Source organism: Salvelinus fontinalis, chromosome 1 (genome assembly GCF_029448725.1).
Source record: "Salvelinus fontinalis isolate EN_2023a chromosome 1, ASM2944872v1, whole genome shotgun sequence".
In the NCBI taxonomy this organism is placed as follows: domain Eukaryota; kingdom Metazoa; phylum Chordata; class Actinopteri; order Salmoniformes; family Salmonidae; genus Salvelinus; species Salvelinus fontinalis.
In genome coordinates, this window is record NC_074665.1 from 19,164,923 (window position 1) to 19,177,609 (window position 12,687).

Here is a 12,687-nt window from a genome sequence, read left to right on the forward strand (position 1 = left end):
CCTCATTATTAGCCAAGACGTGAGCGAGCCTTAGACTTAATGCAGCCCATATTTCTGTACCACAAAGGACTCATAAAAACCCTGCGTCTCCAACCACTGCAGCGACCGGGTTAGTTACCACAGCACAGACTCTCTGGACACAGAGGTTTGCTCTGTTGTGGTGTACACACACTCAGCGGAGCAGAGCGTGTTAAACCGCCAAGGCAGTGGTTCATTCAACAAGGGAGACTGGAAGCCAGATGCTCTTTCTCCGGCCTTATTCGTCTAAACGCTCTGTTACAGGTCCTCTCGGCATCCCAAAAAACTCCTCACACCGAATTTGGCACGTGTTCTATAGGAAATTAACCATAACACTGAACCAGGGGTTTCTCCCCCTCTCGCTCTGTGGATATTACTGATTTCTATGGCAATAACTTCAATGCAATGGTAGCCCAGGCTGTTAGTGATATTGGCACCAGAACTAACTGGGCCAGATCCATTTTTCCACTGCTGCGGACTACTGTGGACAAAGAGACAGTGTGACTGAGTGGTTCTGCTTATGACTCTCCCTGCAGAGCGTAAGAGGCGAAACATTAAATCAAACAGATGAAAAAAATACTAAAAAAGTTTTTTCATTTTCTTTCTGAGAACCAATGATCACTTGTATTTTAGTTGGGAGTGATTGAATTGCTGAAGCCAAATAACGAGAAAAATACTGCACATTACAAAAATATTTTCCGAATTGCAAGATTGTACCATTTGCACAACTACCGTATTTGAAGGAGTTGATTTGTCGTGTGTGGGAGCTAAACCAACACTTTGATAAGAGAAGGCTGCTGCAGCTGCATAGAGCTCTGACAACAGAGGTTTCTTTCAGGAACCCTGTAGCCTGGTTGTGAAAAACAAAGACGCTTACCTCTGGGAGTCTGGCCCCCGTGTAACTGAGCAGGCCCCTGTAACCCCGCAGGCTGACGACCAGAGGCCCCGCGCCGTGCCCTCTGACTGACACGATGGGTCTTTCACTGGGGTGCCAGGTCCTTTTGCAAACAGCCTCCCAGGCCCTCTCTGCTATGTGTCCCGAGTGCATAAACCTCACGATGGCCTTGGTGCCTGCGCGCACAGACTTCTCAACCTTGCGGTTGTTTTTGTAGTACCTCCTCACCAGCACGGTGGAGCGCTCTTTCCTGTTGCGGATGAACTCGCTGTCCGACAGGCCGCCGTCGCTGTCGCTCTTCTGGGGGCTGGTGGACTGCTTGGAGGAGGAGAGCATGGTATCCAGCGAGGCCCTCATAAAGAACCTCTCCACGGAGACCTTGGCTCTGGGTCTCCTGTTGAGCCTCTCTAGGCTGGAGTAGCCATCTTTCAGGAAGTGCCAACAGCGGGCATCGATAGTCCTGGCTGGCATTCCTGGCGTTCCTCCCTCCTCTATGGGAGAGCAGGAGAAGTGGCACTGAGATGCCACTGGCAGGCTGCTCCTCCTAAAGCTGCGTCTGCAGGGCACCGCGGATGGACAGGGGCGTTGTGTGCCAGCCATGCTGGGCTCCAGCTGGCAGGGAGAGCCCTCGGAGTAGCTCACCTTTGGCAGAGCACCAGCCTGGGGAGTCACAGCAGGAGAAGAAAACCCCTCTGTTCTCCTCTCAGACTGGTTTTCCCGAGGCTCTGTCTCAGTCCCAGTGGTCCCACAGACAGAGTCAGCCTCCTGGCAGGCTGAGACACTTTCCACTGGATCACATGTCGGACACAGCTGGGTGGAACTGGAACCCAACGCACGCGTCCCCCTCTCCCCCCGAGATGTGGTGCTGAGCTCAGCTACAGCGCTAGCATGTTTAGGGTTGGAGTATTCCCAGCATTTGCATCCTGCATCCAGAAACGTCCCCTCGCCACTATCACAAGATCCGCTATCATAAGATAACTTCCAATAGAGAGGGAGCGGTGAGCAGCAGTCTCCGCTGCCCTGGTGGCTAACCTCTGGCTGGTGAGAATGTGGACGTGTGTTGCTTTGACTCAGAGGCATGCCGTAGTCTGAAGTGACATGGTTATTTCTGGACCCGGCTGACAAGGCAGAGTCCACCACTGTCGCACGACCCACAGCCTCTCCTATGTCCTCAGATGCCATAGTGACGCTTAGAATGTCCCCGATGTCCCTTTGTCCCTCCCCGGCAAGAAGCTTCAGATCACACAGCATTAAGAGGTGGATAGGATAGCCTTGATCGGGAACATACACAGCCAGTCATGCTGCTCCAGACTGATGTGGAAACAGAAGCTTTTCCAGCTGTACAAACCAGCGCGGAGAAAGGGTGACCACCTTGGCAAAACGAGGAATTTCCTGACAGAACCGTCCGGAGTCAAGCGCTTACATACCCCATCTCCGGAGTGTAGTGAGTGTGGTGTGGCTAAGTGTGACAGCAAGGTAGTCACTGACACCTTGGCTCGCTCCTCCCCACTCCAACTGGTATGCCTGCTTTCTGGATCTGAGAAAAGCAGGAGAAGACAAGAGGAAAATGCAGATTAGCACCAGAACAGTCTCAGTCACAAATGCCCATCCAAAATCTGCGCTGAGACTCTAAAAAACAGTCCAAAAAACAAACACTGAATTCAAAGTTGAATAAACCATACAACACTGTGCTCAAGGACTACTTTTTACCAATTTACACATTTACTGGAAGAATTGCAGATGCAATGTCTGGTCAGAAAATTTTGGTAAAATCTCCCTCAGTTTGTGTCCACGTTTTCCAAAAACGCTTAAATATCTGCTCCGAATGAAGTTAAAAATGTTTTTTTGAAAGAATGGAGCGTCAGCTATAACATGACACCTATTTTGGTTATTAACTACAGTAAGTGAAGTGGATTTACACCAGGTAACAGAAATGTGGTAGCGAAATGTAATCATGGGTCCCTGATCTGTACTACACAGAGATGCATAATAATGGATATGAATGTCAGTCTCGTAACCCCTACTAAGCGGACATATGGATTTTCTTTTTAAGCTGGTCATACCATGGATCATTTAGCTATTTGATTTTGGAGTTTAGGACCCCTGTAGGTATGTATGTCTCCTGATCCGACAAACAGTGCCGTAGCTCTGCCACTTTCCACCGCAGATGCGGAAGTCCGACATGGTGGATGCAGTGGATTGAGACGCAGCCCACACAAAAAAATCTCTCCCTTAAAAAAAAAAAAAAAAAAACATTGATACATTTGAGTTATTCAATCAATCAACTCTAGGGGTTTTACCGGTGCTGTATCCTGAATAGGTACACAAAAAGGTAGCAATACGCAATATCCTCCTTTGCCTATTTGAGTGTTATTCTACACTCCGGCACCAGACAAGACCAAATTTGAATGGTCCAGAATGGACCAAATCTGAACCAATCACAGACGTCTATGTTTCACAACTTTGGACATCTTAAGCTCAGACGAGTACAGTAAAGTAGAGTACAGTACACTATAGTGTATTGAACGCTACTCAACTTGTTTTACATTACTGTACTCTCCAAACTAGTGAAACATAGAGGTCTATGATTGGTTCAGATTTGGACCGGCCTAGACTGGACCAAATCTGATCCAATCATAGACGTATATGTTTGGGCCAAATCAACACCGGTCAGGACCAGAACAAAAATCAACAACTGTGGACGTTGAAATTAAAGGCGGTCTGGACCGTACCAAACAAAAATGTCTATGGAGTGGACCTTGAAATCAAACCAAATGTAAACTATTTTTCAACATCCACGGACGTTCGGTGACTGTCATTGCTCAATGAGTAAGGATGCTGGTTACAGTTAATAGAAAGAAGGGGCTCATGGGTAGGTGTCAGAAAGAGCTGGGAGAAGTGACATTAACTGGAGCAAGAAGAGAGAGAGGGGGGGGGGGGGTCCAGACTTAACACTCTTGCTTTGACCACCAGACAACAGACAGAGAAAGAAAACAGCAGAACATATGCCAGTGGAAGGGACGACAGTAGCAGGGTTTGTGGCTACTATCATTTCCCATTGTAGCCAATTCAATAGCAGAAAATCGTACCTATTTTTCAAAAATTTCTGTTACCAGGTTGGTAACAGAATTCTGAGTTTTAAATCACTTAATTCATAAACACAATCGATATCAGTAAAAACCCTAGCTAATTGATAGGTTTACCTTGTTATTTCTGTGAACTTTCATTATCCTCCCTCATGAGGGAAAATAATGAGAAAATATCTTAAAGTTATGTGGGTTTTTGGTAACTGAATGTCACGGCCCAAGGCGATGTTCCTTACGCTCACAGAAGGCAGAAAAAAATGCCTTTGCATGTTGGTACTTATGGGTCCTTTTACATGTAAATAACCACAACATAATCCAAGTTTCTTTGACTTCTTCGTTCTTCTCTTGCTCTCAACAGTAGAACAAGCCTGGCCAAACAACTCATTTTCACTAGGCCTTTAAGATCAACTGTAGCACACGTGCTTCATATTGTGCAGATACTTGAACTTTGTTGAGACTGTCATCATGCTGGTAGAATGTCAGTTATCACATCCTAGTTCTGTTGTGTCTCTCCAAACGCTATTTGGGTTTCATGCTTAAATATTGGCTTCAGATGAACAGCAATGGACGCGGGGGGGGGGGGCTTTTACCGCATTTTTTCCCTCAGCGACACTCAAGTTAGAGAATTTGTCCCCTCTCAGGAAAAACATACAGCTGTCTAAAACCTCACTCGTGAGGATGGCAGCAGAACATTCTGCTGTAAAAAGGCGTGGGTAGCTGGAATGTGAGAATGGGGGAGGACCAGTCCAGAGAAGATTATGGTTGAGAATTGGGTCTTGATTCTGGGTCAATTTAGCTAGCAGTCAAGGCCTAGTGGCCAGCCAACTTCTCACACCCACACAGCAGACACACAGTAAATCAACGTGTCAGAGCATGCAGCCTCTTTTCAAGGCCTAATGTCACATTCTGAGAGGAAAGAAAATAACTTTGGCCAATGGAAGAAAGACAAGCAATCCATTCATTCGTTTGGAAATTGCATCAATTCTTAATACAATTTAATTTATTTGACTGCCTGTCTGTGCCCTTTGAATAAAAGCTTTGATATTCCACAGATGACAAGGCCCTCGTGATCGAAGCATGTGTTCGTTTTCAGTTTAATCTTTCTCTAACAAAAGTCAGTGTGTTGTTGCTCCATGGGAAAGGCACCGACTTTTTCATTCAGGGAGTAAGGTAATTACTCCGAAAGTTGTTAAAATAATTAATATCCTGTGGAAACTCCTCTGATCCATGAATCACACTAAACTGGTTGGATGAAGAAAAACATGAATCCTCAAAGCAAAGGAAAGCTGGGAGTGCAAGACTTAACACCCTCACTGGCAATGAGCGTTGGGCCCCATTCAAAATATGCAACGCACTACTAAGGTAACCCTGATATCTCTTGTAGAGTTTGGAAGTCAACCGTCTCAGTCCACACATCAACAGATCAAAGTTCCTTTGTTTTTGGCTCAGCTGCAATCATGACAAAACAAACAAAGAGGTCCGGAGAACTAATCACAGCTCGGTGCAATTCAAGGGAGGAAATCAGATCATGGAAAAGACAGTAGACCCAAACCTATTCAATACTGTACTTTTTATATAATTAGTGGACTTTGGTCCTTACCTCTACAGTTATCAGGTCTTGGCACACACTAGGTTTCTGTTGAGAAGGGTGTGATGAAAATATTGTAGATCAAACATCTTCAGAGCCAGACTTCTCCCTCTCCTGTGGTATTCAGGGTTGAGCGCACTGCTGGAAGACACAAACACATAATAACACTGACTTGAGGCCTGAGGGGTTGGGTAGTCAGGACAAGACGGCAACCAACCAGAGCAGCCGTAGGACTTATATGGTGGCCTTTGCCTCCATAAAGAGATTTTGTTCATTGTTTTCAACAGTGTCACCTTTGTGACAGATAGCATTAAAGACAACAGCCCTAAAGTTGATAATGACTTGGTGCTCAGCGCTCCATTATCCCTCGCAGGTTAACGTTTGTCATAGGTACTGCCCTGGAGGCAGAACTGAGCAGTTGAATGGCATAACTAATTGACTATTTCTTTTAAAAATTCATGAAAACAAAACATTAGCTTTTTGGTCTTACTTTAAGGTTTGGCATTAGGGTTAGCAGTGTGGATAGGGTTATGACTGTGGCTGTGCCGCTAGTGCCCACTCTGAAGAGCTGCCCCCAGTACATGAGTCATCTCAATAAATGCCAACCTGCTTTTCCCTTATCACGGACAAAGTAAACGTGAAAAAAGAGAACATTTAACACTTCATGATCAAATTGAAATACTCTGAACGATGAGGATAACATCATCTTTATCAACGGAAGTCTAATTATTTTGGTCGGGTGGAAGTAGCCTATCATGCCTTTAAAATCTCGCCGTTACAGTTGTTTGACCTCACTGTGATCGATCGAGTTGAAGGCCAACAACTCGTTCATACAGTGAAAAACATGGTCGTTGTGAATGTGGGCCACTAAAATCTTTTGCTCAAGAGGTGGTGGGGGGGCAACCAAATCTCACTCAGGGCCCCCATAAGGCTAGAAACGGCCCTGAGTATGGTTTTAAAACTCTGATCCCAGCTTTCTATTGCTACTATATTTAGGTGTGCTTTCTGAAAGCAAGAACAACTTTAGTAATCCAGCGTGCTTATTAGTCTCCTTCCACTGCCACCTATACCACCAAAACCATAAAGACCAAAATAACTTTTAAATGTGCAGGCTGAATGCCTTTGGTACTACTAAAAAGTTTGCCACTACAACCATATTTGCATCAATCCCAACGTATTGCATATGTCAACAAAATTCTGCCAACCTGTAGCACCAAAACCTTAAAAGCTACCGACACCAAAACAACTTTCAAATGCCCAGCAATAAGCAGGACACAGCGTTTTGAAACGGTCCAATAGCATATCCCTATGAAGAACAAAAATGCCTCTCTGGCAAACGTAGAATAATGAATCACGTCAGCTCTGGAGTGGCATTTCTATCTGCAACGTTTGACAACGCTTGGCTACTGAACCCAGCACTGGTCAGGTTCATTAAAAAAATATAGAACTTTTTACACTACAACCATATTTGCATAAATGCCAATGCATTTCAATGGCCATAGGTTAACATGGCAAAACTTTGGACCGTAACCAGCCTTCAACTGTTTACGCTAGAAACGCCATACACACTTGAAAAAGTGCAGACCTGGAATAGGTTATTTGTGTACAGCTTTTTTTATACAATTAGTATTTTTTCAACTATAACCATGTTAAAATTAGCATAAACGTTCAGTAGGCTACAAAGGGAAGTATTTGAATACCAACCTGTACTAGTGTTTGCCAAATTTCATGACTATCACAGCACTATCTGTAGTCTGAGTGAATCTATGCAGACGTCATTTGGATGACTCAATCAAAACAATGTGTCAAAGAAGACTTAAACAATGGACAGATATTCTTTAATTCCATAAGAGATTTCTTCCCCGTTTTAACCAATCAGCATCCAGGATTAGATCCACCTGTTGTACAAAGTTTAATTTGACCTATCTACCAGGTGCAGAGATCCCTGTGGCTACCTCAGGATTATGATGGTGTTTTTGTTGGTTGGACACAAGGTTGAGAAATGTTTCAAGTATCTGTGTTGTGAAATTGAACCACAGGTGCCACACCTCCCAAGTCACCAAACCAGAAACTCTGAACACACTGCCAGAAAGATGATATTCCTTTTACTGAAACAGACTGACAAATCAAATGTCTCACACTGAGGCTGAGATACATTCCGATTCATGTTTACTTACATTTGAGTCATTTAGCAGACGCTCTTATCCAGAGTGAATGAAAAAGTCAGCATGCTTCAGTTCGGCTAGTACCGAACTCAGCTAGGCGAACAAGTGTGCTCGCAAACTTCCTTAAAAGACCTTCACTTGAAAAATTTTAAAAAGAGGCAATTGTACTGTTGTCCATTGAGACGCCGTAGCCAGTATACACTTCCTCAAGATTGTTATTTTTAGATAAATTCAAACTATGAATGACAGATTTCTTGAGTTATGTTTTTGCAGAGGAGATCTTAGTCGCACAATTTTATATCCAACTAAGATGTTTGGTGCAGTATTTGCATGAAAACGAGTCATCCCTTGTTGATTGACAACAAAGACTGAAGGATCTCTACTGTTGACCAATCACCCACGAAGGGCCTACCAACTTCGGCTACCAACTTCGGCTAGCCTCAAGAGAAAAAGTGTGTGCCCGAACAGTCGAAGACGGTAACTGAAGTAAAAACATCACAAAATATGCCCAAACTTTTCCAAACTGTTTTGCCTGGGAAGCATGCGAACGCCTTTACAGTGAATTTATCTTAATATGTGGTTGTCTCACCTAGCTATCACAGTCATAATAAGTACATCTATCCTCAATAAATAAGTTACCAGAAAAGTCAGTGCTAGTAGGAAAAAAGTCTTAAAAAAAGTCTTATCTTAAATAAGACAGAAGTCTTATTTAAGATACTCTTTGAATATGTAGGTTTTCAGGCATTTTCGAAAGATGGGCAGGGACTCTGCTGTCCTGGCATTAGAGGGAAGCTGGTTCCACCATTGGGGTGTCAGGACAGAGAATAGCTTTGACTGGGCTGAGTGGGAGCTGACCTCTATAAGGTGTAAGGTGTTAGAGCCACCTTATAGCGCGCCACTGACATTTAAAGGAAATTTACAACTGACATTTAAAGGTAATTTCTGAATGAGCCGACATATGCATACCCTAGCCGAAAAGGGGCGATCGGATTGAATCCCGGCCTGAATCTTGTGCATTGTAATGTGGGAAATATACGTCCCCCAAATCTATAGTCTGCTGATATAGGCTCATGGCACAACACAAGTTATGATTGTGTGATGATAGAGGATACATGATATACACTGTGTACAAAACATTAAAAACACCTGCTCTCTCCATGACAGACTGACCAGGTGAAAGCTATGATCCCTAATTGACGTCACTTGTTAAATCCACTTCAATCACTGTAGATCGGGGTAGGCAACCCTGGTCCTGGAGAGCCACAGGCACTTCATGTTTTTGATTTAACAGACCTGGAAGACCAGGTGTGTTGAATTTAGGCAATCACTGAACTGATCAATTAGCTCAGTTGGCCAGGTGTGGTGCCTAATTGGATTTTAATCCTGCAGTACTTGCGGCACTCCAGGAACAGGGTTGCTTACCGCTGGAGTAGATGAAGGGGAGGAGACAGGTTAAAGAAGGATTTTCAAGCCTTGAGACATGGATTGTGTACGCATGCCATTCAGAGGGTGAAAAGGCAAGACAAAAGTTTTATCTGCGTTTAAAAACGGGGTATGGTAGTAGGTGCCAGGCACACTGGGTTTGTGTCAAGAACTGCAACACTGCTGGGTTTTTCCATACTCAACAGTGTGTATCAAGAATGGTAAAAACACCCGAAGGACATCCCGCTAACTTGACAACTGTGAGAAGCATTGGATTCAACATGGGCCAGTATCCCTGTGGAACTCTTGACACCATGCCATGACGAATTCACGCTGTTCTGAGGGTAAATGGGTGCAACTCAATATTAGGAAGGCGTTCAGGTGACCTTTTCTGAATGCGCTCAGCATACTTAACCACTTGCTACTTACCCCCCTCCCAGTTTTTGATATGAGTGACTAGTGATTATGTTAAGATTGTCATGGTAATTCAAGCTAGCTGTCTAGCTGCCAGCTAACTTACCAATCTAAAAGTAAAAAATACAAATAAAAAGAGCTGTGTAAATATCAGTGACTAATATAAGAGAAACTGATGCACAACCAAATTTCAAAATTGCCCCTTGTGTATTCTTCCTCACAACAGCAAGTTGAGACCCCGACAGTTCCTTCCGAGGGCGGTCTGCAGGCCCTCCAGTTGCCCAGCCCTGAACTAGAGTGATGAAACTCACAGTTCATACTAGAGGTTGACCGATTTAATTAGGGCCGATTTCACGTTGTCATAACAAATCGGTAATCGGCATTTTTGGATGCCGATTACATCACAATCCACGAGGAGACTGCGTGGCAGGCTGACCACCTGTTACGCAAGGAACCAAGGTAAGTTGCTAGCTAGCATAAAACTTATCTTATAAAAACAATCTTAACATAATCACTAGTTAACTACACATGGTTGATATTACTAGTTTAACTGGCTTGTCCTGCGTTGCATATAATCAATGCGGTGCCTGTTACTTTATCATTGAATCACAGCCTACTTCGCCAAATGGGTGATGATTTAACAAAAGCGCATTCGTGAAAAAAATCACAATCGTTGCACCAATGTACCTAACCATAAACATCAATGCCTTTCTTAAAATCAAGACAAGTATATATTTTTTAAACCTGCATATTTAGTTCAAAGAAATGAATGTTAGCAGGCAATATTAACTAGGGAAATTGTCACTTCTCTTGCGTTCCAGTGCAAGCAGAGTCAGGGTATATGCAGCAGTTTGGGCCACCTGGCTCGTTACGAACTGTGTGAAGACCATTTCTTCCTAACAAAGACCATAATTAATTTGCCAGAATTTTACATAATTATGACATTAAAGATTGTGCAATGTAACAGCAATAGTTAGACTTAGGGTTGCCACCCGTTCGATAAAATATGGTTCCGTATTTCACTGAAATAAACATTTTGTTTTTGAAATGCTAGTTTCCGCATTTGACCATATTAATGACCTAAGGCTCGTATTTCTGTGTGTTTATATTATTAAGTCTATGATTTCATAGAGCAGTCTGAGCGGTGGTAGGCAGCAGCAGGCTTGTAAGCATTCATTCAAACAGTACTTTCCTACATTTGCCAGCAGCTCTTCACAATGCTTGAAGCACAGTGATGTTTATGACTTAAAGCCTATCAACTCCCGAGATTAGGCTGGCAATACTATAGTGCCTATAAGAACATACAAGAGTCAAAGTTATAAGAAATACAAATGGTATAGAGAGAAATAGTCCTATAATTCCTATAACCTAAAACTTCTTAACTGGGAATATTGAAGACTCATGTTAAAAGGAACCACCAGCTTTCATATGTTCTCATGTTCTGAGCAAGGAACTTAAACTTTAGCTTTTTTACATGGCACATATTGCACTTTTACTTCTCCAACACTGTTTTTGCATTTTTATAAACCAAATTGAACATATTTGAGACTAAATAGATTTTATTACCTACAGATATTGTTCACATGAACACCAGATGTTCAACTTCACTATTCCAAATGTGGTACTACTTTGCTAATGGGGGTAATTTTTAAGGGAGAACTAAACCAACCCCAAACGTTGGGTGAATTCACTGGGGATTATTTCTCAACTCATCCAAGTGATGACTCACCGGGAATGTAATTAATCCAAACTCCCATGGGGTGAGAATTAGAGTGCAGCCAACTGAGCAAAGGCAGAAGGAATCCCCCTCATAGGAGTTCACAAAAGACAGACATGTCGCATGAAAACAATGGATTAAAATTCTTTCACCCTTGAAGACATTGAAATGTCAATCTACGCAACATTAAATACAAGTGGAAAATATAACTTCCAAAGAAAGACTGGTGGAAATGAACAATGTGTATGTAAACTTTAAAAGCAGTTTGTTGGTGTTTTCCATTGTACAAAACCATTCAATATAATACTTTGAGGTCCAAAACATTGAAATCCCAAAGAACTGAACCAAACAGAATTATTTTCATGTGAGAGACCTGGGATCATATGGAATTGATTAGAAGACAAGGCAACAGACGCCAGTGGAAACAGAGACCCTGTGTGGAATAACAGAGAGGGCTGGTTCAAGAGGGACGCCTGCTGGATTTGGAGGCTGGAATCCTCAACTGACTAAATGCAGTGGATTTCTCTTTCAGTGCATTCCGCTAACCACCACACCATGGTTTCAACCAACCATTTAACCATACTTGTGCCAATACCCCAAATACATGCCTTTCTGGATAGAGTGCTAGTGATTATAGTGTAGTGAACCTGGGTCGCTGGTGTACAAGTCAAACAGACTACGCATTATGCCAGTAGTTTTATTTCAGATTCAGAAAACGTCAATGTCCTCCGAGGCAATTAATCTTGCAGTAGTCATAAAACATATCACATAAACGAAGTAGCAAAGGATATTTACAAGCAAATAGGCAGGATAAGTGTAATTTCATAGTGTAAGTGCAATTAGTCTAACATTTTGTTAAGTTGCAGAATTGCATTCGGAATAAGACTAATTGGCCCTATTTTTTTATTTAGGTAGTCTGTACCTGCGCCCAGAGGGAAGGAGATGAAATTCAGGGTGGAGTGGATGAGTCAACCGCTATTTTATTCACCTTATGAAGGGCTCTGCCCAGGTAGAGAGATGACAGTTAACTCAGTTGATGAAAATTGTAATGTGACTCAGTGAGGATCGCTACACTACCCCCTCCGAACGGGAAGGCACATCAACATGCTTCGACTACTCAGCCCCCTCATGTCCAGGCTGGGTGTTCCGATGTCCTCGCGGATGCCATTCCACTTCTGACACCAATGTAGCGAGCAGGGAAGCGAACCCCGGTCGCTGGTGCCTCAACACCCTACGCATCGCACCAATAGGGCTGATATAGCGAGGATCGCTACAATATGAACAACTGACAGGCAGAAAGCGTCGTCAGCCATCTTTGAATCGTCACTGAAACTATTTGAAAATAAATGTAACTTTTGATTTGTTAATGTTTTTCTTCCCAA

The 12,687-nt window shown here is 43.2% G+C and overlaps 1 protein-coding gene across 4 annotated transcripts in view; it reads right to left on the reverse strand.

Moving 5' to 3' along the window:
* The window catches only part of plce1 (phospholipase C, epsilon 1), a 74,776-nt gene that overhangs the window by 61,300 nt on the left and 789 nt on the right, over window positions 1-12,687 (reverse strand). For all 4 annotated transcript variants that reach the window (XM_055894227.1, XM_055894060.1, XM_055894305.1 and 1 more), the window contains exons 2-3: window positions 5,600-5,728; window positions 896-2,450 (exon numbers count right to left, since the gene is read on the reverse strand). In XM_055894227.1, the coding sequence (XP_055750202.1) occupies window positions 896-2,164 (1,269 nt within the window). In that variant the 5' untranslated portion in view covers window positions 2,165-2,450; window positions 5,600-5,728. The remainder of the gene's footprint in view (window positions 1-895; window positions 2,451-5,599; window positions 5,729-12,687) is intronic.